Source organism: Lycorma delicatula, chromosome 13 (genome assembly GCF_047948215.1).
Source record: "Lycorma delicatula isolate Av1 chromosome 13, ASM4794821v1, whole genome shotgun sequence".
Classification (NCBI taxonomy): domain Eukaryota; kingdom Metazoa; phylum Arthropoda; class Insecta; order Hemiptera; family Fulgoridae; genus Lycorma; species Lycorma delicatula.
The window spans coordinates 48,500,141-48,525,683 of NC_134467.1; the positions used below are offsets into that span (position 1 = coordinate 48,500,141).

The 25,543-nt window shown below is 29.1% G+C and overlaps 1 protein-coding gene across 1 annotated transcript in view; it reads left to right on the forward strand.

The window, feature by feature from the left end:
• LOC142333912 (uncharacterized) overlaps positions 1–23,386 on the forward strand; it is a 30,316-nt gene extending 6,930 nt beyond the window's left edge. Inside the window, exons 2-7 of the mRNA XM_075381523.1 lie at positions 3,305–3,457; positions 5,031–5,162; positions 9,610–9,738; positions 11,267–11,416; positions 13,312–13,440; positions 20,485–23,386. Coding sequence (XP_075237638.1) covers positions 3,308–3,457; positions 5,031–5,162; positions 9,610–9,738; positions 11,267–11,416; positions 13,312–13,440; positions 20,485–21,489 — 1,695 coding nt within the window. The 5' untranslated portion in view covers positions 3,305–3,307 and the 3' untranslated portion in view covers positions 21,490–23,386. The remainder of the gene's footprint in view (positions 1–3,304; positions 3,458–5,030; positions 5,163–9,609; positions 9,739–11,266; positions 11,417–13,311; positions 13,441–20,484) is intronic.
• Positions 23,387–25,543: the final 2,157 nt, after the last annotated feature.

Genomic DNA, 25,543 nt, shown 5'->3' on the forward strand with positions numbered 1-25,543 from the left:
TCACCATCTAAAGTAAGTCTTTTAACTTTTACTTAATGACATTATTTGATTTTTCCCAGAATGTTGTAGCCTTCACAGAATTCACTATGTTGATGTATTTCATTTCCACAGTCCTTCGTAAATGATGATATATATCTTATATTTTGATAACCAAATCTTATATGCTATTCTTGTTGCAAACCAAGTTTTCTGAGACAGCACAAGCTTTTTCAGTAGAAGGGGAAATATCCTTGTTAGTTAATGTCATCTAATGTTTTGGCTAAGAGTGCCGTTTTCATTTGAATCTCCTCGTACTCTGCAGGATGAGTATCAGATTTGTTTTAATTTCAACCATACTTCTTGGGCAATGATGCAACAAACCACCCTTTAGAGAATTCTGTCTGAAGAAAGAATAGTTCTTTTCTTAACCTCTTTAGTTGCTTTATTCCATTCACCAGTTTCTTCTGATAATGATAATCAGCACATACAGGCTTCACAAAGATTTCATTAACAACTTGAAAAATTATCTCACTCCAACCTTGTCTGCACAATAATATGCCTCTAGATTTTTCAATTGTGTTTTCTTTCGACATCATTGAAATAAAATAGTCCATAGATCGCCAACTAGAAGTAGAAAAAAAAACATAACGCCACATGGCTTGATAACCTTAAAGTTGTATTTCCGGCAATATAAAGGAAAAATCACATGACTATTTTCCATGTAATGTTTTAATAGTGAAAAATTGCTCGCTCTGCTACCATATCAGGAAAACTTGCTAAAATAAATGAAGATTGATTACAAAAAAAAATTATTTTGACACTCAACAAAGGAGCAGAAACACTTAGACAGAATAAAAAACATTTTCACAAATAACTAAATACATATGCATATTTAATAATATCGCAAACTATCAATTCTATTAAAAAGCTCTGCAATTAAATATCATCTCACAAAAATTAGAATTATGAATAATATATGAAGCAGATTTATATGAAGATTTTACATATTCCTTAACAATTGTTCTTTCTATTGCTTATTAGCTTTTAAGATACAAAGGTAATTTATGCGTATGAATTGAATAAATCTGTTATCGCTAAAGTTTCTCCCTCAATGAATCATGAGAATTTGCCGAAGGTGAGGGGGCTTGAGTGCTCACTGATACAGAGTAGCTGGGCCAAAGGTGCAACCATATCGAAGAGGTATCTGTTAAGAGCTAGACTAAGGAATGATTCCTGAAAAAGGGCAGCAGCTCTTTCAGTAGTTAAGGGTGTAGTTCAGGAGGATTTAAACGGTCACATCAACATCACTCAGTCTTAGTACTGTGTAGCTGAAAGCAGTGGAAAACTACAGCTGGTTTTTTTTTCCAAGAAAATGTAGTTATCAGCATTTTCATGTAACAAAGATGGAGGCGCCTTCCTTGGTAAAATATTCTGGAGGTAAACTAGTCTGCCGTTTAAATTTCCGCGTGAGGACTGCTAAGAAGGGGGTCGCTAGAAAATTAAAAAATAACATTCTACGATTCAGAGCGTGGAATATTAGAAGTACGACTGGCACTAGACAGGGAATCTTGGAGAGCTTCATCAAACCAATTAAATCACTGAAGACAAAAAAAAAAATCGCTAAAGTGAATGCTGCAATCTGCTTAGGATATTAGGAGAATTAATGGGTTGGTCACCTAGCCTTAATTAAAGTTTAATAGTTTATTTGATTTAAACTTTACTATAAAATCTGTATGTATACATAATTAGAAATGTATGGTTTGATGTACAACAAAGATGTGAGTAAACATATTTATACACTAGTATTATGAATCAGTTTCAAACATGACAAACATACAACAAATAGATGTTGCATGAAATTACGCTTATTGAGATATATTTAAACAAGCTTGCATTGTACATTTCTTTTTAATTCTCCTTAATCTGATTAATGCTTAGTTAGTATTTTCCCCCATTTTTGGTAACCTTTGTTAATGTGGTTTATTGAAAAATATATTTTTCTAAAATGGTGTGTACCAATTAGAAAAAGTTTTGAAATCGCTTGAATAGGTTATAAATGTGAAAGTTTTACCAAACAAGGATAGGCAGGCAAGTTAGCATAACAATGAAATTATTTATACCCTTCTGCTTCTGCTTGTCGGAGGAGGGGTTCTTCTTTTAAAAACAAAATCGTAGAAACTTAGAAGAAAAGATAATAGTAATTATTATTTTAATAACAGCAATTTTAATTTATATATTTTCAATCACAGCAGTTAAGTGTTTCTACCGTGCTGTGTACTAACTCAAACAGATTCATAAATACAGCATAACTTTCCTCTGAATCATTCTGTATAAACCTCTGATTTTTTCTCTTGTCATTTACAACTAGTTTATCAAATTTTGATCTGTATTCCGGGTTATCATGAGAATTGGTGCCAAAATCAGCATTATCACTAGAATCATCTAAAAATAAATCATCATTCAATATACAGAGTGATTCCAAATTGCCCGGCATTCCCTCTGGAGATGCTTCAATAGCCAAAAGTAGGAAGAAACGTTCATATAATACGTCAGAAAATTGTTCATTAGCGAGTTTCAGACCGTGAAACATTTAGCTCAGTACATTGAACAGTAATAAAATTCTTGTCCAAAATGAGTGGTAAATTAAGTGCTTCCTTATGGTTTTTTATCCAAGAAATTGAATAAAAGTGGTCCAAAACCTCCTTATCTCTTAGATTTTTCGGAAAATACAGTTTTTTTAATGTGGAATAAAATAACTTTGTTAATTTCCATATAGACAAATAAAAATTTCTAGTTAACTTTGTAGAGAATCTAATTCTGAGAAAAATTGTTTGAAATAATGTACATTAAAATTAAATGCAAATTCAGGAAGTTCAACTTTAGTAAAAAACAAAACACATAAACTGGATCTGAGAAGTAATACGATTTTAAACAGAACAATTTTTTTCAATGTTTGAACAAGATAATGTAAATGAAAACAAATAGAAAGCTTATCAATAACAGAAAAAGAAGAAAAAAATAGTTTTAATATATTTAAAAAAAAAAAAAAATTGCATACTTTACTATTATTCAAAGAATCAGTGAGCCACAAGCCGTCACATGGCCTCACAGACAGATTTAAGGTGAGCTGCACGTGGTAATCATTATGTTAATATTATTTTGCTGTTCTTCTTCTTTTCATTAAGAATGGTTGCATCAGTATCAAGCATAACTTCATTTAAGCCACCATAAAACAAGAACAGTCATTAAGTAATTACAAGAGATGTTTTTATAACGGTATTTATATATGTATATTTTTAATTTTTATTTGTATTTTCTTTTACAGATAATGAATGCGCCTGCAAATAATACTTTTGTTAGTGAAGCTCTGTCTCTTAATAAAGATATAAAATTAGAGACTGAACAGCAGAATGTAGCAGAAATGACATGCTTTTTTTTACCACCCCACATGACTGAAACTGATAAATCATCTGAGCATGTAAGTTTTTTTTTTTTTAATGATTGGCCAACTGAGGCCTATGAAGCAATATTTTTCATTAATTTCTCTTTCTTTGTGTTTTATTTCCTTGTTTATCGTTTATCCGTCTCTTTGAAATCTTTAATGTTTAATGTTTCTGAACATTTTTCTATAATGTACTATCTCCTTCAAATATTTTCATTTCATTTAAAACCACTGAAATCTATTGATTTTCGTTCTTTTTGCTGTAAATGTGGTAGATCGGGTTTGTGAGCGTGAAAAAAGATTTGGCTCTTCTTTTTCAGGTGGATATTAGCAATTTCTTGGGTTTCATTATATTCGTAATTTCCATTTACATTCTTGTATTCTTATTGGTCATAGGATTTTTCTCAATTTTTTACCTTCTTTTTTTCTATTGTATTTTTTTAACTGATTTTAAACTGAAGATGCATCTGATGCAAACAGGTGCATCTCTAGTTTGATTACTATTTGATTATTTTAGTACCTGATTTAGGCATCTTCTGAGATGTTGTTTTTGTTGAAGATATCTTTTGTTAGTTGGTAGGCTTATTTTATTATTCTCATTCGTGCTTGATTGGCTTATTTTATCTAAACCATTAATTTGGATTATTTCTCCCATATATTTAAATTTGTTGACTTTATTGATTTTTCCATATTTTGTTTTTTAAGGAACTTTGGGGAATCTTGGATGGTTATGGATACTGTCTATTTGATAAACGTCTTTAGCATTAGTCTCCGATTAATTAGATTCTATTTTGAAGTCCTTTTGAAAGGATTTTGTATGTTGTAGATAAGAAGGTAATCCCTTTGTAGTTATTTACTTCTATCTCATCTCCATGTATTAATGCATTTTAGAGAATCTAGGAATATTTCAATTAAAAAGTAACAATAAAACGATCATAAATGAACAGGTCCATAATCAAGCGGATGTCCTTTTCAAGAACCTCCATTTATTGAAAGCAGAAAGTACATAAAAGATAAGTATAACCATTAATAACAAATAAACAAGAAGGCCAGATAAGGCATGACATCAAATAAAGGGAGTGGCATTGACTAAACACTTTGTAAAGATTAACAGAAATATAAAGTTTCAGTATAATAGGTTTTGACAATGGAATGGTTCCAAATGCGTAAACAAGACATAAAAGAATGAAGCTAAGAAAGGTAAGCATTACTAAACGTAGAAACTGATTTCAGTAAGATTAGATAAAAGAAGAAAGAACATACCCCCGGTGAAAAATGAAAATAAATTTAAAACAAATCAGGAGAATTCAATAGTTTAATAAATTATTTGATCGTTAAAGATTATAATTTGTAGAATAATCCATAAGGTGAGTAGCAGCATTTTTAACATTTAAATTTGGATGTTAATATTTAACAAAAGAAAGGTTTTAGTGGTTTTCCCGTACAAAACCTTGCACATCAAAGTCGCCTGCCTAATAATATAGATGTCGCTGCACTGTTAATGTGTGTTGTAAGTTAATTAGAGTTACAATTTATTTTTATTTTATAAATTATACAAATAATCAAACATATTTACTTTGTAGAATTCAATTTTTTTTTTCTATTTCAGCGAGTAGATTCAATGCAACTGGAAGAGGAACCACTGGATATTACTACTAATGACGATATTGAAAAAGATCCTTTAGCAATTGAAGAGACCAACTGTGTTAACTCTGAAAATATAAATGTTGAAAATGAACAAGTAAGGGTATTATATTTTGCATACAGTGGAATACCAATTACCCAGATGGATTTTTACAAGGCCAAAGCTGGATAATTGAAAAGGGTAATTTAAAAAACGGTTATTATACGTACTGTACATATCATTCTAATATTTTATAGGTAACACGCTACGGAAAAAAGTATAAACAGCTATTATACATGCTGTATCTATCATTCTAATATTTAATCTGTAACACGCTGAGCAAAATATATAGAAAAATAAATGTATTTCAGTAAAATTAAAATGAGATTTTGAATATATTTACAGTGTAAGAAAAAAACCAGTTATGTGGTACAAAAAATGCAATGTGTAGAAATTTGTTTTGTAACAAAGGCCTAAATATGTATATGTTTACTAAATGAATTGAAAAAATTCATTAAAAAAATCCAGTAAAATAAAGATTAAAAAAAAAGTCCTTTTGAAGCAAAAATTTATTTGAATAGTGTTTAAATTTTTAAAATAATGTTTGTTTTTTTTTTTTAAATTACCTAGTCTGAATTAAAGCAGTCCAATTAGTTAGACTAGGAAAATTGGTGCTCCACTGTATTATCTTTTCATTATTATTACCTAATGTGTAAATTTTGGATTATATACAGTTTATTTCTTAACTTCTCTCTCTCTGTGGTGTGTGTGTGTGTGTGTGTGTGTGTGTGTGTGTATATATATATATATATATATATATAAATATACTTATCCCACAGGCTGGTCTAGTGGTTATCTTGTATATCAGTTTTTAAAGCTGATGTTCAAAATCAAAGGTTTTCAGGTTAAAACCTACTAAACATTTGTTGCTTTGACAGTAGTGTTGAAGAGGCCATTTGCCGAATTAATAATTCTTTGATTGGCCCAGAATATATTCATCCTCTTTTAGTGAAGAAATACTCTGCCATTTTGTGTGGTTTTTAACTAAGCTCTTCAATTGTGTATATGTAACATATAATTAAATTAAACTAATGTAATTTATAAAAACTAGGAAACCTGGAGAACACAAATGTGTAGCTTGTTTTACTCCAGATCTTAACTTAAATTGGCTTAGAAATAAAATTATTTTTTTAACATATGGAATTCTGTTTGAAAGAAATGAATGTACCCAAGACAACAATTAATTATTCAGTCCACATTTAGCAAGTTTTCTAATAGGTTTTTTGATATTAAATAAATCAAACGCGTAGTGAAAATCAGTATAAATTCCATCAAGATAATAACCATAATTTACCGCATTAATAATATGTTACCTATATGCACACAAGTTTGTTTGCATAGATTTATCTTCTAAAAAACCGTGTTGTTCAGAAACTATCAATTTTTTTATTCAAGGTTTAATTTTCATACAAAATAACTTATCTGCGAGTTTTGAAAAAACTTTACTTGGGCTGATAGTGCGATAATCATTGATATCTGAATGTCACAGTTTTTAAGTAATCTGGATATGTAGCAAATTTTTCAAATACAAGCAAAAAGAAGAGTATTTAAAGAATGATTGAAGAACTTAGTTAAAATAAGTACTAATATGACAGAGCATTTATTTATTCACTAAAAGAGGATGAATATATTTCTGGTCCATTAAAGAATTATAATTACGTCGACAAATGACCTCAGCAACATCATTCTAAGTAAAATATTGTTACTGCAGTAATTGTTACAGTTGAATATAATTTTAGTCTAGAAAAAATCATTGTTAATATAGATAATCTCAAATTTTTTTGTAAAATGTTCTACAATATAAGCACACTCATTTTCAAAAAGCATGACATGGATAACGTCTACCATCGTAATTTTTATTAGCAACTTTAAAAAAAAAAATCTTTATAATAATTAGATGAAAATTCCTAATTTTCCTAAATTTTATAATAAATTTTTACAACTTAAGAGTACTACGTACGAGGGGACGCTGAAAAGTTCCTGGCTTTGCCTAGAAAGAATGGAGCCAGAGTTTTGAAATTATCCATTTATTCAGTATATTCTCCCCTGAGACTGATACACTTAGTACATCGTTGTTGCAGCATTTCTGGTCTGTCCAAATAAAAGACCTATGATTGGGCGCAAAACCAGCTCTCAGCAATCCCTTTGACATCTTCAATGTCTTCAAAATGAATACCATGCAGGCATTTCTTCAAGTTCAGAAACAGATAATAGTCCGAAGGGACTAGATCTGGTGAGTAGTGAGGATGGTTGACCGGTTGGAAGCTCAAGGTTATCAGTTTGGTAGCCACAACACTGGATGTGTGCACAGGTGCATTTTCATACAACAGAAGGATTCCTTTGGCCAACTTTCTTCAACATTTTTTCCTAATTGTCTCCTTCAACTGGTTCAGCAGGTTAGCATAATACTGTCTGTTTATACTAGATCTTTGAGGTAAATAGTCCACAAACAGAATGCTGTATTTGTCCCAGAAAATGGGATGCCATCACTTTTTTGGCCGATCTCTGGGTGCGGAACTTCTTCGGCCGCAGGAACCGCTGTGGTACCATTCCTTTGATTGTTCCTTGGTTTCAGAGGATTATAAATGTGAAGCCAAGTTTCATCCTCAGTCACCAACCTAACTAAAAAGGCCTCTGGAGCTTCAGAATTGTGCAAAACAGCTTTGGATATCTCAACTCGTTCCTTCCATTGATCTAAGTTCAAACATTTGGGCACCCCCTTCGCTGAAAGCTTGCGCATGTCTAGGATTGTATTACTAATGAAACCAACATGCTCCCTGGAGATATCCAGTATCTGGGTATCTTTTGGGCAGATATTCACCGGTCCTCAAGAATGAGCTCGTGAACAGCATTGCATGTTGCAGTGTCAGCTGCGATTTGAGGGTGCTCACTGTGGGGCTCATCTTCAACAGTGAAAAGGCCAGTCTTGAAACAAGATATCCAAGTTTTCACAGTGCTGTAGGAAGCACAGTTCTCTCCCAGTGTTGGTGACTCTCAGTGTGAATGACCTTTGCTGACTTTCCCTGGAGAATCAAAAACTTCATGAGGACCTGTAACTCCACTGATGAAAAACTTGCTTGAAACATTGTCATCTTGGGTTTTACCTGCAATAAAAAAAATTGTGTAATCCTGAACACCTGATATTTGCACAGATACATACTAAGATTGCAAACTCAGATGAGCCTAAAGTTGTTTTTCTATTTCAACCACAAGGCGTCAAAGCCAGGAACTTTTCAGCACCCTCTCGTACACTTTGTTATTAAGTAATTTTTGATTAGTAGTTTTATGAAGTTTATGTAGCTTTTTCTTATTAACCCATTACCAGTTTCCTTGTTTTTTTTTATACAGAAATGAATGTATGTATCTTGTTTTTTTTTTTTTTGGCATGCAGAATATATATTTTTTTCCTACTTTTACAGCCTCCATAGGACCACTTTAGTCAAGTTTAGTTAGGATGTTTCAGTTTCCTGTTCTCACCACCAGGTTGGTCTGGTGAACGCGTCTTCCCAAATAAGCTGATTTAGAAGCCGAGAGTTCCAGTGTTCAAGTCATAGTAAAGCCAGTTATTTTTACACGGACTTGAATACTAGATCGTGGATACTGGTGTTCTTTGGTGGTTGGGTTTCAATTAACCACACATCTTGGGAATGGTCGAAGTGAGAATGTACAAGACTATACTTCATTTACACTCATACATATCATCCTCATTCATCCTCTGAAGAATTATCTAAACGGTAGTTACCGGAGGCTAAACAGAAAAAAGAAAGGAAAAGTTTCCTGTTCTCACAATATTTCTTCATTCTGTCAGATTTAGCCTTTCTTAATTCCTTGTCTATGCATGCATAGTCTAGCTGCCACTTCCCTTTAGTCCAATGTGGGTGTTTCCATGTCCTAAGTTTATTCTTTTTCCTTTTAAAGTATGTCGATTTAGATATGAGGTTATATGTCTTGTAGAGTTCCACAAGTTTTTGTCCATATTTGTTGGTCCTTTCTGTGGCGTCCACTCTTTGATAATATTTCTGTACCTTCTTTCTCTGCCCAGTTGGATATTAAAAACTCCTATTTGAATTTTTGTAATTTCTATTTATTTGGTTTATTGTTTGGTTGAGGAGTTCCCAGAAATCTTTGACTTTTTTAGATTTATCGTAGTTATTTCTCCCATTTAGTTGGAACATGGCATTTATGATTGATTTAGAATTACCGCAACAGTTCAACAGCTTATTTGATTGTAAATATTACAATTTGTAGAACAACTGGTAAGGTGAGTAGAAGCACTTTTAACATTTATATTTGGATGTTAAAATTTTACAAAAGAAACATTTTAGTGGTTTTCCCACGCAAAATGTTGCAAATTAAAGTCGCCTAATAATAATATAACAGTCGCTGCACTGTTAATGTGCATTGAAAGTGAATTAGAGTTGCAATTTATTTTTATTTTATAAATTATACAACTAATCATAAACATATTTACTTTATAGCATTCAAATTTGGTTTTTTATTACAGGAAGTAGATTTAGTACAACTGAAAGAGGAACCGCTAGATGCTATTAATGGTGATATTGAAAAAGATCCTTTAACAATTGAAGAGATCAATTTGGATAAATCAGAAAATTTAAAAGTTGAAGATGAAAGGGTAAGTGTATTAGATTTTGTATTCAATGGAACACCAATTACCCAGATGGAACTTTGCAAGGCCAAAGCTGGATAATTGGAAAGGGTAATTTAAAAACGGCTATTATACATACTGTACATATCATTCTAATATTTAATTGGTAACATGCTATGAAAAAAAGTATAAAGAAAAATAAATGTATTTCAGTAATATTAAAATAAAGTTTTAATATATGTACAGTGTAAGAAACAACTGTAAAGTGGTACTAAAAAAGCAGTGTGTAGAAATTTTCTTTTATAATTAGTTTGACAAAGTTCTAAATATACACATTGTTTTTGCTAACTGAATTACAAAAAGTCAGTTAAAAAATCCAGTAAAATAAAGATTGATAAAAAAAGTCCTTTTGAAACAAATATATATTTGAATAGTCTTTAGAACTGCAGTTTGCATATGCAACCATATACTGTGTAATGATTTTGCATCGTATATTTATTTTTTATTACCTGGAATCCAAGCAAAACACTTGGTCCCAAAAATTATCAGATGATTGCTATTTACGTCCCTTTTCAGAAACAACTCAACTCGGTAAAAGTAAACTCGTGTTTACTTTTATTTTTGTGGGTGCGCTGTTCTGTTTAATATATATGTAGCAGAAAAGATTATGTGCTTCACTCCTGAGCAATTTAGGTAAATTAGTGCAGAATGCAACCAGGATCTTGACATCTCACAGATTATCCTGTTTTTTCTTTCACCTATTCCAGATTGTTGTCGATTATTATCTATAAAAATAGTATAGTATTTATCTGTTAAAATTTTATTTGGCTGTAACTCTGGAACCAATGAAAATAAGTACCACTTATGATATATCGTTTAAGAGCTCCCAATGAGAGCTTATTACTACAATTAAGAAAAAGTCTAATATCCAATTTTTTTTTGGATTTTCTGCTTTTTTGACTCTCTCGGTTCAGTCAATTGCAATCAAAAGGGGAGGTGCACAAGTAGATGTTATGAAACCCTAAATCCAAAATTTCAACATCCTATAGCTAATCATTCTTGAGTTATGCGAGATATATACATATATACAGACATCATGTCAAAACTAGTCAAATTGGATTCAGGGATGGTCAAAATGGATATTTCCATTGAAATCTGAAAAGTGAAATTTTTCATGATCACAAAACTTCCTTTACTAATTACAAGCAAGTAAAAGAAAAAAATAATAATTTAAAAAAAGAAAAATCACATACTTTACTAAGATTCAAAGAATCAGTGAGCGAAGAGCTGTGTGACATGGTCTCACAAACAGATTTAATGTGAGCCACATGGGAATCAATGTGTTAATATTATTTTCCTGTTGTTATCTTTTTAATAAAGAAAGCTTGCATTAGTATCAAGTATAACCTCATTGAAGCCACCATAAAGCATAAACCAGGACACTCATTAAGGAATTACAAGTGAGATGTTTATGAACAATCTTTTTTTATACTTATATATTTTTTTATATATTTATTTTAATCTTTGTTTCTGTTTTTTTATCTTTTTTGTACAGATAATGAATGGGCTTGTAAATAATACTTTTATTAATGAAGCTATTCCTCTTAATAAAGATATTAAATTAGAGACTGATCAGGAGAATGTAGCAGAAATGACATGCTTTTATTTACCACATCACACAACTGAAACTGATGCCTCTGTGCATGTAAGTTTTTTAATTTTTTGTTTTTGTATGTTTTGCTGGCTGAGGACCATGAAGTAGTATTTTGCATTCATTTCTAATTCTTCTGTATATTTTCTTTACTTGTTTTCCAAGAGTTCTTCATTCTTTCATTCTTCTGCTTTAAAGAAGTCAAACAATTCTTTATCTAAATCATTAATTTATTATTTGTCCCATATATATTTAAATTTTGATTTAATTTTTAATTTAATTTAATTTTTGATTTTTCCATATTTTGTTTTTTGGGTCCAGGGGGAATCTTGGTTGGTTACAAATTCTGCTTTTTGAAAGAATTTTTTAGCCTTATTTTCTGTGCAATTTATTTTAGTTGGTTTACTTGCTCTGCTGCCTTTTTGAGGTTCTCCAAGAAAATTGTAACACGATCGGCTAAGGTTAAGCATAAGCAGTTAATTGCAATTTCTTTCAATTTCCAACCCAATTTTATTTAGGTTGTTTCAACTTTTATCATGTGATTATCCCACTCTATTATTACTTTCTCTAGGAGACAGATAAAAAGAGTTGATGTTAAACCAATTTGTTGTCTCTGTTTTAATTTCCAATTCTCCTGATACTTCTAACATGAATTTTACTTTGATTTTGTGTTTGGAAAGAGTCTTTTTGAAAATGTTAATTGTTTTGGGATCTTCAACAAATTCTTCTAGGATGTTAAATAAGCAAGTTCTATCGATAGAAATGTATACCTTTTTGAAATCTCTGAAGACAGTTACTGTGTTGTCATTTTTTCCCTTATTGTTTTAAGGTTTTAAGATTTCCCATAACATATATACTATAATTTACACAGTAAGCTTTTATAATTTTACCTACATACAAAATATTTCCATAATAATACATATATACTGATATATTTATAGAATTTCACTTTGTACAACATAATAAGAAATATAGTGCTCCAACTGACTTCACAGAACACCGTAAATAAACAACACGTCATCACAGCGGGTCAGTTGAATATGATTAAATACACATGAAAATCTTGTCATTTTATACTGTATTAAAGCAAACAGCTGGTGTTATCTGTTATTGCAGAATACTATTACAAAAAAAAAATTATGAAAATGGTGAATTATTATGACAGAAAACGAATTGTCACCAGACAAAAAGTAGATGTCACATAGTTCCGATAAACACTTCAATTGTAGTTATCAGCTACATCAGAATATTCCATCAAAGACTGGTAAGGGGTTAATAATAGTGATTATAAGTACTAGAAAAACACTTTGAAAATTGTGTTTATTTGTAAGTACTTCTGGTGAGGACAATCAAGAATATTTTTAATACGTTGTTGCAATTCATCTCCACGTTCCATTCAAAAGCTTCACGTTTAAAGTGGCTGTAAAAAAATTAATATTTAGAACCAAACTCATGGAAATTTTGTATCTTACAAAATTTATATTTTTATAATCTGGTATATATTATTCAGATATAAGATAAGAATTCAACTTATGGTCAATGTGGTAAATTAGATAAATGATATTTATCACAATAAAAAATTTCACCATAAGCAATATTATCACTAATGTCAGTAAGATTAGAAAAAACTAAATCAGGAGAATTACTGCAACAGTTTAACACTTATTTGATTGTAAATATTACAATTTGTAGAGTAACTTGTAAGGTGAGTAGAAGCACTTTTAACATTTAAATTTGGATGTTAAAGTTTAATAAAAGAAACATTTTAGTGGTTTTAACCCAAGCAAAACCTTCACATTAAAGTTGCCTAATAATAATATAACAGTCGCTGCACTGTTAATATGTGTTGAAAGTGAATTAGAGTTGCAATTTAGTTTTATTTTATAGATTATACAAATAATCATAAACATATTTACTTTATAGCATTCAAATTTGGTTTTTTATTACAGGAAGTAGATTCAATGCAACTGAAAGAGGAACCGCTAGATGTTATTTATGGTGATATTGAAAAAGATCCTTTAGCAATTGAAGAAACCGACTTTGTTAAATTAGAAAATTTAAAAGTTGAAAATGAAAGTGTAAGTGTATTAGATTTTGTATTTAATGGAACACCAATTACCCAGATGGACCTTAGCAAGGCCAAAGCTGGATAATTGGAAAGGATAATTTAAAAACTGCTATTATACATACTGTACATATCATTCTAATATTTAATTGGTAACACGCTATGGAAAAAAGTATATAGAAAAATAAATGTATTTCAGTAATATTAAAATAAAATGTTGAATATATGTACAGTGTATGAAATAACTGTAAAGATTGTTACTAAAAAAGTAGTGTGTAGAAATTTTCTTTTATAATTAGTTTAATCAAGGCCTAAATGTACACATTGTCTTTGTTAAATGAATTACAAAGGTCAGTTAAAAAATCCAGTAAAATAAAGATTGATAAAAAAAGTCCTTTTGAAGAAAATATATATTTGAATTGTCATAAAATTTATTAAGTAATATATTAATTTTTTTTTTTTAAATTACCTAGTCCGAATTTTAAGCATTGTAGTTAGTTGGACATCTGGAAAATTGGTGCCTCACTGTTAACTTTTCATTATTATTACATAATAAATTTTGGATTACATATAATTTATTTCTTAACTCGAGTGTGCGTGAGTGTGTATATGTATATATTTATCCCACCAAGCTGGTCTAGTGGGTAACTCGTAAATCAGTTGTCTAACAGCTGATTTCCGAAGTCTAGTGGTCTCAGGTTAAAACCTAGTAAAGGTTAGTTGCTTTTATATGTTTTTAAAAACTAAACCGTGCTTACTAACAATTTGCTTTTGTGGTAGGGGTTCAATTAACCATATGTCACAGGAATGGTAGGCCTGAGTGTAAAAGATAACAGATCATCCTCATCTAATTGGGCCATGTTAGAGTTGCTTTATTGTTCACTGGTCGGACAAATTGCAACATACACATTAAAAAAAATAATACCTATATATTTTTAATGTCTTATGTAATATTCTATAGATAATAAATTCATATGAAAAGAGAAATAATTTATAAGTTACAGTTTTTTTTGCAAGGTGTAATTTATTATAAAATAAATTATCTACGAGGTTTGCAAAAATATTGCATTTGCTGATAGGGCGAAAACAAGATTTCTTCATTTGTTGTCCTATTTCTGTCTCAATTCTTGGATATTCCTTTCATTTTTAGCAGTTAGACAGAGTTTTTTAATTGTATTGAAATACTGTTTTTAATCTTTTATTATTTCTTTATTTAATTGAAAAATAATATTATTATGCCCTTTATGTTTTCTCTAAATCCTTATAATTTTACTCGTTTATTTTTTTCTCATATATTTCTTTGATGCAATGAAATTTGACAAAAATATAATTTAAGATTCTATTTATTTACTTTTTTAATCATTCAATTTAATAAAAAATACATAATGAACTAACTAGATATGATGGTGACTGAAAGATGTGAATCTACATTTTCTATTGGAGAACCCGAACGAATGCCTTGTCTTACTCCAGATTTATCATAAATAGGCTTACAGATGAAATTATCTTTTTAACTTACAGAATTCTTTTTGAAAGAAATGAATGTATACAAGACAAAAATTTACTGTTCAGTCCACACACAGCAAAAATTTTTAAATAAGTTGTTTGGTGTTAACTAAATCAAATGCTCAGAAAAAAATAGTATAAATTAAATCAAGATATAACAATCATTTAGCGCATCAAATATCTCCCATTACACACAAGTTTGTTTGTGTAGATTTACCTTCCAAAAAAACTATCTTTAGTGAAACTATAATTTTTTTTGCAAGATGTAATTAATTATAAGATATCTTATATGTGAGGTTTGCAAAAACATTGCATTTGCTGATAGGGTGATAATTAATGATATGTTTATTCCGCCTTTTTTAAATAATGTGCATACGTAGCAAATTTTTCAAACACTACGAAAAAGGGTAATTAATGGTTGAGAAGAGCTTCATTAAAAACCACAAAAATGGCAGAGCATTTCTTCACTAAAAGAGGAATCATATAATTCATCAGATGACCTCTTCAACATCATTCTCAGTTAAAACAGTCTTACTGCAGGAGTCATTACAGTTAAATGTAATTTAGTCAAGGAAAAATCATTGTTAGTAGACACTCCCAAATTTTTTTTTTTCAAAACGTTCTTAAGTGTTGGCATACTTATTTTCCAAAAGCATATGAAGTGGATAAGACCTATCGTTGTCATTTTTTTTTTTAGCAAATAAAAAAATTTTTCATATCATTTGGTAAAGATTCCTCAACTTTTACAGTGTAATTTAATAACAGATTTTTATAACTAAGAGTATTACTCACACTTTGTTCAGAAATAATTATTTATAACAAGTAGTTTTATATTTTTTAGGGAGCTTATGGAACATTTTTTTATTAATAATAGTGATCATAAGTACACTAGAAAAACAGTATGAAAATTGCATTTCTTGTATAAGTACTTTTAGTGTATGACAATCCATTGTTGTAATTCTTCTGGAAAAATTTTTCATCATGATGAATATCAAATCCCAATCAGCATGGTATTTTTCATATTCTATGAAATTCCATTTTCATGTTCTATGTAAAAGCTACAAGCTTTTTTGGCAATATAAAAAATATATATATATTATTTCAAATCAAATTCATGTAGTAGATTTTGTATAAAATTTATATTTTTATAATCTGGCATGCATTTACCTGGTATAAGATTACAATTCGAAATATGGATCCTTCCATGTTGAGTCAACTAGGGTGCGACCACCGACCGGGATGTTCATGAAGTTATGAAATTTTGTGTGAATAACCTTTTGATAGAGTTGTGAGAAAATACTGAATTTCAGATCTCTTATTAACCGTTTTGTTTTTAGAGCCCTTCAAATTTGCTGAAAAATGGTTTGACTAGCGGCAATTAGTTAGATCGAAATAACTTTGTTTATTTATTAAGGTAAAATGTTAAACTTTAACTTATTTTAAAGCTTATTTGATACTCTTTCATATAAAATACAGCAAGTCTATGTTTACATAAATCTTTATTTCAAGGTTGTCGTGTTTGTCATTTTACCTTGAATTTCAGAAAATAGCTGTGCAGATTTAAAACCAGGACTGCATTGGGATTAGGAGAAAAAATGTGTATTAATGGTTTAGCAAAAAAAACCTTTTTTAGGGGTTTTTAGGTGGTAAATACTTAAATTTTTGTTGTCTGAATTTGCAAAATCAAATAAAATGTCTTGCAAAAAGAAACTGAAAGTAATGAGGTAATATGTTGCTCATTTGTTTTTTCTAGTAATAAGAAATAGTATATCTCAACTCAAAAAAATGGCTAATGGTAGAATCCTAATTCTTACACGAAGTTGGAGCATCAAAAAAGTGCAAGATGAATTCCCAGCAACAACAAATTTCATGATACAACTGGCAAAACAACTAATTAAAGAACAAGGTATTTTGTCATTATCCAGCTCTCAACCTGGAAAGTAACTGGATCAAAATATAGTTCGATGTATTCAGGCGTTTTATAAATCGGATATAAATCGTGTAATGCCAGGCAAAAAAGATTGAGTTACAATCAAATCACTTTATGGAAACATTCATGTTCCACAAAAACTAATACTGGCTAATCTGAAAGAGATAGATCAACATTAAAGAAACTCATACAGATATTAAAATTGGGTTTTCTACCTTTGCTGCTTTACGTCGTAAATATTGTGTTTTACTTGGTGGCAGTGGAACTCATAGTGTATGTGTGCATGTTATCCATCAGAATGTGAAATTAATGTTTGAAGGATATATATTGTGGAAGATTTTAAGACTGTCAAAATGTACAAATCACAAATGCCATAACTGTAATTATTTAAAGATGTGCTTTATTATATTTTAATTATTAGTCATACAGTTATTATTTATATTATTGTAGCTCTTATATTATTAGCTCTTATATATATATATTATTAACAAATTAAAGACTGGTTTTTTCTGAAATTCAAGGTTAAACATGGTGACACTTAAATCATAATTTATGAAAATATAGTTTTGTATATCACTACTACCACAAGTCAAACTTGCCATTTTCCGGCAAATCTGAAGATCTGTAAAAACGAAACAGTTTATGAGAGATCTGAAATTCAGTATTTTCTCATAACAATATCAGCAGTTAATTCATACAAAATTTTATGAAAAAAACCAGTTGCTCAAGTTGTGTGCCTTGTTGATTTAACATGGAATGACGTGTACGGAAACTGTGGTAAATATATTAGGTAACGTTTTACAGGCGTTTTACTGGTTTTCCCACACAAAACCTTGCACACTTGTACAGTGTAAGAAAAAACTGTAAAGTGGTACTAAAAAAGCAATGTGTAGAAATTTTCTTTTATGATTAGTTTAACATAGGCCTAGATATACATATTATTTTTGTTAAATGAATTACAAAAGATTCAGTTAAAAAATCCTTTTGAAGAACATATTTATTTGAGTAGTCTTTAAATTTTTCATATAATGTATTAATTTTTTTTTTAATTACTTAGTCTGAACCACTGTGTTAACTTTTCATTATGTAAATTTTGGATTACATACAGTTTATGTTAACTAGTTTATGTGCGTGTGCGTTTATATATTATATATTTATATATAGCGTGTGCACGCACGTGTATATATTATATATTTATATATATAGCCTACCAAGCTGATCTAATAGTTAACTCGTTGGAAATCAGTTGTTTAACAATTGAAAATTGTTTAAAACAATTTTCTTCTTTTTTTGGCCTATTTTTTCTTTTAATTCTTGGATTATTCATTCAACCTTCTTTTATGCCTTTTTCTAACTGAATTGTGTATGCTACTCTTAGCTGGGATTCTGTTATTCAGAAATTTTTTAGCGAATATTTGTTGTGTTCCTGGAAAGGATTCAAGAACAGTGATTAGCTTCCAAAATAGTAACCATTGCTTGATCTATAAAGGCGTTGTCAGAAAAGCACAACTCAAGGAATGAAACTTACTGTAGTTAGGCATGAATAGTGTACAACTGACAGCAGTAGATTAGAGTAGAGTAATAACATACGCACCAATAATGATGTTAATAGAAGCAGTGATAAAGGTACATTCAAATAACTGCAGTTCAAGCTCTCTCAGTTCAGTTTTATGTTTCTCACCCTATATGTGTAAATATACATATTAGCGCTTTTGCAGTGTGCACCGCTTCATCAGATGTATTAAAAACCTTTTAAAGAATGTAAAACTTTATTAAAAAAACATTAAATACATTGATGAAAAGGTGTGTAGCACAAAAGTGCTAATTTATAAGAATTAAAAAAAAGGAAGCAGTATGAGGTGTTTTTATTTTAGTTATTATAAATTTATTATCATTGTCTTATTTATAATATATAATTATATATTATAAATAATATTTTCTTATTTTATATATATATATACACACACACTTTATAATCTACAGGATGTGCAGACTAAAAGTATCCAAAAGTACATCTTATATTAAGAGTAATAACTAATCTTATAAACTTAGCAACTCGTCATGTTTTAATGTAGGTTAGTCAACTTCAGTGTATGCACCTTTTTTAGCTGGTCAGACGCCTAGACAATAATCTAACTCTTGCCAAGTGCTTGGGACCATCTGCGGCATTATTAGATCAATCACCTTTAACATTTTTTGTGTTAAATCATTCAAATCTCAAACTTTTCTTTGGTATAATTTTTAATAAAACCCCAAGCAAAAACGTCCAGAGAAGTGATATCTGAGAGATGTAGGTGGCCATGGAGTTGGACTTCCTCGTCTGATCCAATATCTGGAGAAGTGTTTTCCAGGAACATGCTAATGTCGTGATAGAAGTGTTGTATAACACCATTTTTTTGAAAACTGAATCCTCCAGGAATCTGAGGAACAGCAAACTTTTGAAACATGTAGACGCATGTATGCCCTGTCACAGTGGACTTTATGAAAAAAAAACATTTCTATGACACCATTCTTTCTCATCATAGCTGACACTTACTTTTAGTATGTTCCTTTCATTCTTGATTACTGTATGAGGTTTTCGTTTTCGTTTTCATAACAAATTTGACGGTTGTCTTGAATTATCCCAAATGTATGAAAAGTATTCTCATCACTAAATAAAATATTATTAAGATTGTTTTCAATATGGTGATTATCTCTGCAGCAAACTGATATCATTGGCGGCAATCATTTGGTTTAATGTGAAGAAGCAGTTGTAATGTACACTTGCAAATAGAGTGCTTATGACCGATGTCGTGAACAGTAGAAAAAGGAATCTTCAGTCCGTAATTAGATCGCATAATAAACTTATCGGTCATTGAATGCATCGCTTACTTGATCCACAGTCTCGTAACTAACTGAAACCTTCTGATGATTTCCAGTTTGTAAAACCCAGCTTCTAGCCTCTTAGCCTGAATTGAATCTACATTCAATTCAGTTGAACATGAATTGTATGTTCTACGTACAAGCCGTTGAACATGCATAACTGATTGAAAGCAAAGCATAAACTGACATTTTTTGTGGGGGTCTGCATCTTGATGGACTACAATTGCATTCAATTCGGATTGTATATTTTGCTGACTCTAAGAACATACTGAACAAATCTTTGAGATATATTCTGTCATTTGAGCCTACATTTAAGAGATTACAGTGACCGTTTTCCTTAATGTAGGCCATTAGTTTTGGATGCTTTCAGCCCAGACATCCTGTATATAAAATGTATGGGTTTGTAAGTCTGATCAACATGTATATTGATAAAACGTGTATAATAAATATATTTACCTGTTATAAATTCGCCAAATAGTTTTGTTTTCCTAAAACATACTTATGATAATAAAGTTTCAGCCAAATGTGTAAATATACTGCAAGATAAGTAAAGTTCCTTATTGTACTAAAGTTAACTTGTTGATGATTAATTAATACTCAAAACCACTTTGATTATGAATATATAAAATTAAAATATTCAATTTTTTTGTATGTGTTAAGAGGCTTTTTATAAGATATAATACTTAATGTTATTGTAATTCAAATAGTTTTACATTATTCATAATTACCTTTGAATTATTAGTTATTTTTAATTTACAGGTTATTATTGATAAAGGAACCGACAAGGGAAGTACCAAGAATCGCATTACTCAAAAGAGATGTGTAAATAATTCAGTATATGATGGAATTATAAAAGAAAAATCCATTGAATATAATCAAAGTTGTAATTTAAAATCACAATTAAATATTCATACAAAAATGAAAAATTATGATTGTAATTTCTGCCAAAAACAGTTTCGTGATATTTCTTATTTAAAGATGCATATTAATTTACACACCAAGGAGAAAAATTATGTATGTAAATTTTGTCAGAAATCATTTAATTTCAGAAGAAATTTAATGAGGCATCTTAAAAAACAAACAAATAAGAAAAATTATATTTGTAACTTTTGTCATAAGTCATTAAATTCTGAATGCTGTTTAAAGATTCATCTTGCTACTCATATGAAGGAGAAAAATTATGTATGTAAATTTTGTCAAAAGTCATTTAATATTAAAAGCAATTTAACGACACATCTTAATATTCATAAAAATGAGAGAAGTTATGTTTGCAACTTTTGTCAAATGTCATTTAATTGTAAAAGCTATTTAAAGAGACATCTTAATAATCATACAAAAGAGAAAAATTATGTTTGTACGTTTTGTGAGAAGTCTTTTAATCAAAGTTCTATTTTAAAATTACATTTAAATATTCATACAAAAGAGAAAAATTATGTTTGTACTTTTTGTCAGAAGTCTTTTAATCAAAGTTCTAATTTAAAATCACATTTAAATATTCATACTAAGGAGAAAAATTATATTTGTAACTTTTGTCAAAAGTCATTTAATAATAAAAGGTGTTTCAACACGCATATTAATATTCATACAAAAGAAAAAAATTATATTTGTAACTTTTGTCAGAAGTGTTTTTATCAAATTTCTAATTTAAAATCACATTTAAATATTCATACTAAGGAGAAAAATTATATTTGTAACGTTTGTCAAAAATCATTTAATGCCAGAAGCAATTTAATGAGACATGTAAATATTCATACAAAAGAATAAAAATATTGTTTGCAATTTTTGTCAGCAGTCTTTCAGTGTAAGTTATGCTTTAAATGTACATTTATATCTTGCAATTATGTTTGTAAATTTTGTCGGTAGTCTTTTAATCAAAATTCTACTTTAAAATCAAATTTAAGAATTCATACTAGGAAAAAATATGTATTTGTAATTTTTGTCAAAAGTCGTTTAATAGTAAAAATCATTTAAAGAGACATCTTAATATTCATACAAAAGAGGATGAGATTGTACTTGTAACTTCTGCCAAAAGTCGTTTAATCGCATTTGTGATTTTATAAAACACATTTATTTCCATTCTAAACAAAAAAATTAATGTTTGTAATGTTTATCAAAAATCTTTTAAGTTTTTTAAGTGTGGCACTATTGGTATGTAATATGTATGCATAAAAAATCTTTTAATAGAGTTATATTTTAGAAAGACATCTTAACATTATTCTTATTAGAGAATCTTTATGACCATTTTATAGTAGATTAAGAAAAAAAATTAATAGCATTCTTTCAAGTGTGTGTAATTTAAGATTCATATAACAAAATTTATTTAATGTTTTTAATTTAACATTACATTTTTCTCATTTTTGTATGTTACAACTACAGGTGGAGAGGTTTCAATTTATATATTACTGTATTTTATAATGTGTGGGTATGTTTACGAACATTTTAAGCCCAGAACTATGGCAGCAAGAAAATTTGGTGTAAAAAAGTGTGTGTAAAGTTCTTAAGTTAGACTTTTTATACAAATCACAAGTTACATGTGATTTTCTTGAACATTTTTTTTGCTCTAGTGCATTTTCACATATAATCGTGATCTTGAATGAATTTAAGGCCTTGTTCTGATTTTATATTAAAGTTAACTTTATATCGCATGTGTTACATTTTAGTAATGTTTTCAAATAATAAAACCACACAAGAAGTGTGTAATCCGATATCTGTAGTGCAACTAGTTTCAATGTTTTCCTCCATGCTTTTATGAATACCACCTTTTAATTGTATGTTTGATTTTAATGGTTCTGAAAATTCAAAATAAATTAAACTTTAGAAAAGGCAATAGAAATTGTTTGTTCAGTTTAAAAGATGATTTATGCAGCTTTAATTTTACACATACTATTTGTTCCGCACAAGATCTTCCCTTTCTAAACCAACATGATGTATTCTCCAAATTGTTTATTGATATGCTCTTCTATTCTCTACAACAGAAATTCCTCTGAAATTATTAACTTCCATTTTGTCTCCTTTTTGTGTAGAAGGGGAATAGAGCAGACTGCACTTGTGGGATTTTTTCTTCATCCCAAATTTTTTCAAATGATTTCTCTAATAGATCATATATTAATTATCTAATCATCATAATTTTAGAAATTGCTTTGTGTTATTCTCACCAGATGCTTTATTATTTTTTAGAAATATGATTATATATTCTTTATTTTTTGTTTATTTGGGGGATTTGAGTTTTTTAGTTAAGTTACTGGTTTCAAACAGTTGAGCTTTTCTTTGGGGGTCTTTGCTGTTTCAATAGTTTTTCATAATAATTTGCTAAAGTTTTGCTATTGCAAAAGTTTATACAATTTAATTAAAAATATTTTTACTTAAATTTTATCTGCAATTAATTTTTTGTGAATAGACTTACTTTATTGTAATAAAAATCTGTTAATTTAAATTTCAGTTTTAGAAATACATGTATAGAATATAAATTGTAATTCTTATGCGATGTTTATAACATTTTATTTCATAATGCAAAATATTTCAGAATTATGTAGTTTGATTTTTTAATATATCTGTGAAATTGAAACTTATGGATTAAATGATAATATATATGTTTAATTTATTTTAAAAGTTGTATTATCGATTAATTTTCAAATGTACATTCCAAGCGATTCATTTTTTAATCTAATAAACAAAGTTCTACAGAAAACAGATTGCTTTTTTATTTAAAACATACACCGTTCCTTTTTGTAAAAATAAATAGATTGTATGAGTGTGACTGAATGCAATTTATTAAAAATATTTTCTATTATTATGATGATTAAAACTAAACTAAGCTACCCTTTTTGCCCAACCTACGTGGTGAAAGTGTTACTAAAGTGTGTGTGTGTACATGCAGGTTTGGGATTTCTGTAACCTTAACCTTTCCATTTTAAATGTTTAGTGTTCCAACCGTGAAGTTGTGAGTGTGGTGGCCTCTTATCAAAAAATAGATTGTTTTGAGATGCAGCATTTATAAAAATATCATTTTTTTATGTTTAGCAGTGGAATAGTAATTAGTTTCTTATGTTTATACGCTATCTGTACTTGCTATTCTTTTATTTATCATTGTTATAATATTACTTTATTTTCTTGTTATGAACAATAATTTAAAGATAATTTGTTGCAGCATTTTTTTTTTTTTTTTAATTTTGACTCATTTTCTTCTCTTTTTTTCAGTTTGTTTTTTCCACAGCAATTTTCTTTTTCTATTTCTCAACTCATGATTGAAAATTAATTTTCTTAAGAGTTGCTGTTTTAAAAAACTTTCTGCGATTCCTACCTCTCGAGATCCTTTTTTTTTAATGCTTCAATCTGATTTATTTTGCTTTTCTTTCAGAAAAAATGTATTAATTTTTTTCAGTAATCAGTACTTGTAAAAAAAAAGTGACAAAAGAAACAATCTTTCTTCTCGATGCCTAGTAAATGTTTTCGTATTTTAATAGAATTACAATTGCTGGAAAATGATTAATGTTCAGTAATGACACAAATTCATAAAATAATGAAATTTTAGTAGTTTATAATCTGTGCAGTCGAAGAAATCAAAATTTTAAATAAAAAATGGGGTACAGTTTTTATTTTTTGAAAAGGTTGATTTGTAATTCGCAATTTTATTAATTTCCTAGATTGTCCTTTTTGTAATCGAAACTTTTTCTACCGCATTTAGTTTTCCTCCATTCTTTTTACTATCTAGAACACAATTAAAAGGGACCGTAGTCTCATTACCGTGAGCATTTTTTGAATTTAATGGTACTGATAAATCAAAATAAATTTAACTTTAGAAAAGGCGTGAAAATTGTTCAGTTAAAAAGTTTAACATTTATGTCCATTTCTACCAGCAGAATCGCATACCTTTTTAAAATATAATTATATAGTTCTTGTATTTCACCATTCTTTCTCAGATTATTAATCTTACACAAACTATTTGTTGTGTTCATTAACTTCCTTTTCTAAACCGTCCTGATGTATTCAAATTGTTTATTGATGTGCCCTTCTATTCTATTCTCTAAGTATATAAGTGACTGAAAGAAGAGAAGTTCCTCTCTAATTACACTGATAAACATAATTTTTGTGTATTAACATGTGATACTTGATTTTAATCTGTTTTAAATATGAACTCAGAATCTTTCTATCGGCCACCATTTTTGAAAATTTTTTAAATTTTAATTAAAGTATGTTTTTCATTTTTCCGTAAAGTTAGCATTTTAAGCTCCTATATATTGTATTTTGTTAGCTCATTTTTTATCGCTTAACTTTAACGTAATTTGTAAGATATAAATAAACAATACTAGAAAAAGAATTAAATCCGTATCGCAGTCACATATTATGACATCATATCTAATACTGAAGAGTGAGCCTTCACGGACAATATTAATCATGTCTAAATAGGCCAAAACATGTAGCTGAAAACACAGCTGTGTTTGTATTAAGCACTGAATTTAGGAATGAATTAATTTTGTTCAGTCTTTTTGATGTCTTAAGTTTATTAATAGTGCAGTGTCATAATATAATGCCTCGAAATTGTGTAAATGATGCGGGTGCCCTTTGTTATGTATGTGGAGAGTTTACCGTAAAATCAAATAGAAAAAACATTTACACCTTTAATTAAAAAAACATGTAATTTGTACTTTCAGTGTAAAATTGATTAGGATAAGATGCAGGCTCCTCATATAGTATGTATTAATTGTTCTGTATATTTAAGAGGATGGCTGAAAGGTACACGGAAGGCTTTGCCATTTGGTGTACCTATGGTTTGATGTGAACGAAAGGATCATGTAACCGATTGTTACTTTTTTTTAAC